At 37.1% G+C, this 5,588-nt stretch overlaps 1 protein-coding gene across 1 annotated transcript; it reads right to left on the minus strand.

Annotated features, from left to right (window-relative positions):
• LOC142657465 (phosphatidylinositol polyphosphate 5-phosphatase type IV-like) lies at nucleotides 1-1,689 on the minus strand. Its single transcript, XM_075832499.1, has 3 exons — nucleotides 1,213-1,689; nucleotides 376-467; nucleotides 1-154 (listed from the first exon to the last, which is right to left on the minus strand). Exons 1-3 carry the CDS (start codon nucleotides 1,525-1,527, stop codon nucleotides 1-3), a joined length of 561 nt encoding a protein of 186 aa, XP_075688614.1. The 5' UTR covers nucleotides 1,528-1,689.
• Between the last annotated feature and the right edge of the window lie 3,899 nt (nucleotides 1,690-5,588).

Below are 5,588 nucleotides of genomic sequence, written 5' to 3' on the forward strand. Positions count from 1 at the left end.
TTATGTAAATGTAAGAAAGTGAATCTTACCTGAGCAGAACCAGATCAGTTCCCGTCGAATAAAGATGGTGAGATACAGGACTCCGAGCCCGGATGAATGGTATAGCACGTAGTGTGGACCAAGAGTCTCTTGTAATTTTATCTCCCATTCCCATCTACAAGAAGACACAATTTCAAGTTTACATATTAATAAATGACACCAGATTAAAATATTGAACTCATTTATTAAATAATCAATATTATAACCTCTGGGGATAAATAGGAAAATTTAGGAGTGATCCTACAATAAGTAGTAGGTCAAGAGAGAATTTCAATCAGCCGACCTGTAGTCCATTTGCAGACATAGACTGTTGTAAGACAACTTGAGAAGACTTACCTGTTTGGACATCCTTCCTGAACGCCAATTACGTAAATGTCTTTGGTGTCATCTGATGGCAACAGCAGATCCTCTAGATTTTGTGGGAACTCCTGCTCAAAATATGAAGATATTAATAATGTATACACAGAGCACCAACCAAACTGACATCTTCTATATCACCTACAAAAAATTATATCTGATCGAATTGGATTTTAGTCTTTATAGACTATGGCCAGTGCTGCAGTCTTAGGATCAGAGGCATTGCCATTCCAAAGACATAGATTATTAGTTTGACAGTTTGCAATGTGTGCAGCAACATTGATTGGCCCAAATGTTTAGAAAATTTGGGCCTAGGGTAGTATATAATATGTCTATCTCATATCCAACTGCAAATTTATCCAACTTTAGGCTATGTTCACACGGAGTATTTTGCAGGAGGAATATCTGCCTCAAAATTCAGTTTGGAAGTTTTAGGCAGATTTTCCTCTCCCTGCACGCCGATTTTCGCAGAGTTTTTCAAGGCGTTTTTCGCCCGCGGCCATTGAACGCCGCGGGCATAAAACACTGCGAAATACGCTTTATCTGCCTCCCATTTAAGTCAATGAGAGGTCAGAGGCGGAAGCGCCCGAAGATAGGGCATGTCGCTTCTTTTTACCGCGAGGCAGTTTTACTGCTCGCGGGAAAAAGACGCCGACGCCTCCCATTGAAATAAATGGGAGGCATTTTCGGGCCGTTTTTGCTGAGTTTTGCGATCCGGTTTCCACGTCAAAAAACTCGGCAAAATACTCCGTGTGAACATAGCCTTAGATCAGATACACTCATGGTTCACAATAGATATTGTATATTACTTCTCACCTTTCCCTCCATATTCCAGGTAGCAACGTATAATCTCAGACGTCTATTTGGGAAACAGCGATCCAGGTCTTTAGCGCCAATCACAGCGCTGCTGCCCAAGCTCCTGATTGCGCTCTTCTTGGCGTTCTTTGAGCCAATGTCACAAGGTTTGCTGTGACTTGGATCGCTGCATTTTTCGGCTGGCATATCTTTGATGTTGGAAAACTTCTGGAGTGAGATGTTAGGTTCCTCCATAGTTGGTATCTCTTTCATCAGATTTCCATTATCAAGAATCTGAGACACATGATATTTTTTTGATTTTTTCCAAAAGGGCATGGTTGGTTAATAACCCGGGTGCAAAACTGCACCAATGTCCGTGGTAGAAAACCAGGCGACAGTAAAGATTGAATTTAACTAATCGCCTCTAGTTCTCTGAAAATAGGACAAATCGCTGACCATAAAAGCAACACAGTAATCCAACAGTGTCAATCCAACAGCAAGATCTAGAATGACCAGAAAAAGAAATAGTTAGGGAAAACTTAAAGAAAACCAGCTGGAGAAATTAGTTATAAAAGGGGTATTCCAAGTACAGGATCTGGACAATCAGACGTGTTTGAAGATCACATTGCTTGGGGTCTTGGGGCTTGGACCCCCTGTGAATGACATTGCTTGGGGTCTGGATTTTAGAACAATGTATTGGTTGTTGAATTGTCCATATGGTATGACATTTCCGGGGTTTATATAATTTTTATATGAGATACTAACTATAATTTAGAACCTCTGTCGTTTGTTATAGACATTATTACTTTATATATATATATATATATATATATATATATATATATATATATATATATTAATGAAAAATGACAATTTCTTTTGAGGATACAGGATTACGGGGTCAGGGCTGTTCTTAAGAAATCACTTCTCTAACATTTTTATATTAGTAATTATTATTATTAATAATAATAATAATAATAATAATAATAATAATTGTGTATTTTACACAAATAGAAAACCTCAAATGCATAATTAGTAATTCCCTACTAAATATTTATTACGTGAATTACTCCTGTTATAAACTGAAGGGTTCCAATAATAAGTTCTCAGGGCTGCAGGACATTCACATTCCCTTTCTTTGAGGTTGCTTTATCAATTTACCAGCAGAATACAGATGGCAATTTTTGTCTACAAGCTGCATTCTGTCTTTGGAGCAGAAGTCACAGGCCGCCATATTGCCATTTAGCAACTTCTTAGTATATTAGTATAACTGTTCCAAATATAAACTAAACTTTAAATGGCAGACACAGCAGAATTGTACCTAAGAATAAAATATTCATAAAGAAACTGATAGATGAGACTCATCTAGAGACGTAGTGCTGATAGAGTACTTACCGGTCACATCCAACTGATGAGTGACAGCTCTGTGGCCAGCACCATAGTATACACCCACGCTCTGTGACATCACAATAGCTATACCCGGGTTGAGCTGCTTTTATGACCTCACCCATAATTTGCATATTTCAATATGGATTTATCATTATGACATCACAATACATAAGCCCAAAATACACTATGTGGCCAAAAGATGTGGACAGCTGACCCTTTACACCATTATAAGCTTGTGGTACTTCCCATTACAAAGCCATGGATGTTAATATGAAGTTGGGCCCCCTTTTGTGGCTATAACTTCTTCTGACAAGGCTTTCCACAAGATTTTGTAGCGTGTTTGTTGGAATTTTTGCCGATTTAATTAAAAGAGCATTTGTGAGTTCAGGCTCTGATGTTGGGATCAGGGCTCTGTGCAGAGAGTCAAGTTCCTCCACACCAAACTTATCACTCCATGTCTTTATGGACCTTGCTTTGTGCAAAGGGGCAACGTCATACAGAAACAGGGAAAAAGGGTCTTTACCAAACTAGTCTCACAAAGTCGGAAGCATGCAATGGTCTAAATTGTCTTTACATTACCATTCACTGGAAATAAAGGGCCTAGCCCAAACCATGATAAATAGCCCCAGACCAGTATCAATTCCCCACTAATAATTTTTATATCAATTGATCAAAATTCAGAATTGAATTAAATTGTAATTATTTCTGGTGAACCTAAATAATATAAGGAATTATAGTCCCCTAATATACAGTCCTCCAATATGAGCATATTGAAATTTCTCTTTTACAAGTGGTAAACATAATGCTAATAAGGGAGCTCAAATTTGGCCACTTACCCTGCAAATCTAAGACACTTGAGCAATTTAATTGCACACTAATACTAATACCATATTACTACCACTATCACACAATATCTTCTAGAGATGGAATAATTCAATGTTCCTAATAAAACAAATTAATTAGCGTGAAGTACAGATGTAGCATTGATAGATTACTTACCGGTCACATCCAACTGATAGTGACAGCTCTGTGACCAACATCATTGTTTATACCCAAGCTCTGTGACATCACAATAGCTATAACCGGTTTGAGCTGCTTTTATGACCACACCCATAATTTACATATATCAGTATGGCTTTACCATTGGGAATATGAATTTGATGATATTGTATGATTTGTACCTCTAGAAAAGTTTAGTGTGATCTGTAATTTTTCCGGGTGTTTTCATCAATTGCTTTACTGTATAGAGTATTTTTTTATTGAAAATAATAAAATTGAAGTTTTTAATGGGAACGTTCTCTGATGAATTCTTTATAGGTGATAAATGATCATTTCTGTCTGTGTGACATGGGGGAAATCATTTATATTATCTTAAAATATATAATTTTAGTTTTGAATTTTAAGAAACCCTAAAGACCCCCATTAGAGGATGTGACTCTGCATCGGTAAGAACACGCTACATGCTGCATCTCCTGTGCTCAGCCCTCTTACTCCTTACAATCCTGAATACATACTGCTTCACAATTCCCCTACCAGCTTGTAATAGGCATCAGAAAAGCTGTGGGCAGCCATTACCTCATGTACCATGTCCTGGAAAGGTAATAGAGGTGGTAAGAATCGATCTAGGCATCTTGAGACAAGACGGTCATACCTGATGTGAACGAATGCAGCGTAAATTATACATATCATAGGCCTACCAGAGCGGGTAGAAGGCCAACAACCATATGTATTCATTAAAAATGGCTGCATTATATTTTTATGGATACCACAATCTCTGCTGCATTTATAGTCAAGAGAACTGAAGAATTCCTTCATAGTCTCTTCATCTGGGTCATTTCTAAGACAATTGATGGCCCATTTGGTAAACTGTAAAGACAGGGATTGGCTTTACTAAACATCAAGTAGTCATGGCAGTCAGAACTCCACGATCAGAAAGTGATGACATATCCTAATTGTATTCCCCCCATTTTATGAGATGTAAAACCACTTTAACCCATTAATGATGCAGCCTAGTTTGGGCCTTAAGGCTCAGACACCATTTTTCAAATCTGACCTGTGTCACTTTACCTGGTAATAACTTTGGAATGCTATTCTTTTATCCAAGCGATTCTGAGAATTTTTTCTCGTGACACATTGTACTTTATGTTAATAGTAAAATTTGGTCAATACCTTTAGTGTTTATTTGTGAAAAACACCTACATTTAGAGACATTTTTGAAAATTTTAGATTTTTCTAAATTTGAGTGTATCTGCTTGTAAGACAGATAGTAATACAACACAAAATAGTTACTAGTTAACATTTTGGAGGTGAAATTTACAAATATACATATATTATTATTTTTTTAAGAAATTCCATTATAATCCATTTTATTTCTGTAACACAGAAGGTTTTAGCAGAGAAACTAAGCTCAATATTTATTGTTCAGATTCTGCAGCTTTTAAAAATGTCCCACATGTGGCCCTGGTGGACTGAAGCACAGGCCTCAGAAGCAAAGGAGCACCTACTAGATTTTGGGGCCTCCTTTTTATTAGAATATATTTTAGGCACCATGTCATGTTTGAAGAGGTCTTGTGGTGCCAAAACATAGGAAACATCCCCAAAAAGACGCCATTTCGGGACTACACTCCCAAGGAATTAATCTAAGAGCATAGTAAGCATTTTAACACCACAGGTGTTTTGCTGAATTTATTGAAATTAGGTCATAGAAATTAAAATCGAAACATTTTTCACACAAAAAGTCGTTTCAGCTCCGATTTTTTTTCATTTTCACAAAGAATGAAAGAGAAAAAGAACACCAACATTTGTAAATCAAGTTCTCTCAAATACGATAATACCCCATATGTTGTCACAAATGTTTTATTTTTACAAGGGGTAATTGGAGAAAAAAACACCACACAATTTTTTACCCAATTTCTCCTGAGTACAGCAATATCCCATATGTGGCCCTAAACAGCTGTTTGGGCACACGGCAGGGCTCTGAAAAGAAGGAGCGTCATTTGTCTGTAGGA

The sequence above is a fragment of the Rhinoderma darwinii genome, chromosome 7 (assembly GCF_050947455.1).
Source record: "Rhinoderma darwinii isolate aRhiDar2 chromosome 7, aRhiDar2.hap1, whole genome shotgun sequence".
In the NCBI taxonomy this organism is placed as follows: Eukaryota; Metazoa; Chordata; class Amphibia; order Anura; family Rhinodermatidae; genus Rhinoderma; species Rhinoderma darwinii.

Coding starts and splice junctions, on each gene's coding strand:
- LOC142657465 (XM_075832499.1), bottom strand. CDS start 1,527: ATGCCCTTTTGGAAAAAATCAAAAAAATATCATGTGTCTCAGATTCTT. Junction 468..1,212: donor CCTGGAATATGGAGGGAAAG/GTGAGAAGTAAT, acceptor TATTTTGAGCAG/GAGTTCCCACAAAATCTAGA. Junction 155..375: donor CAGGAAGGATGTCCAAACAG/GTAAGTCTTCTC, acceptor GTCTTCTTGTAG/ATGGGAATGGGAGATAAAAT.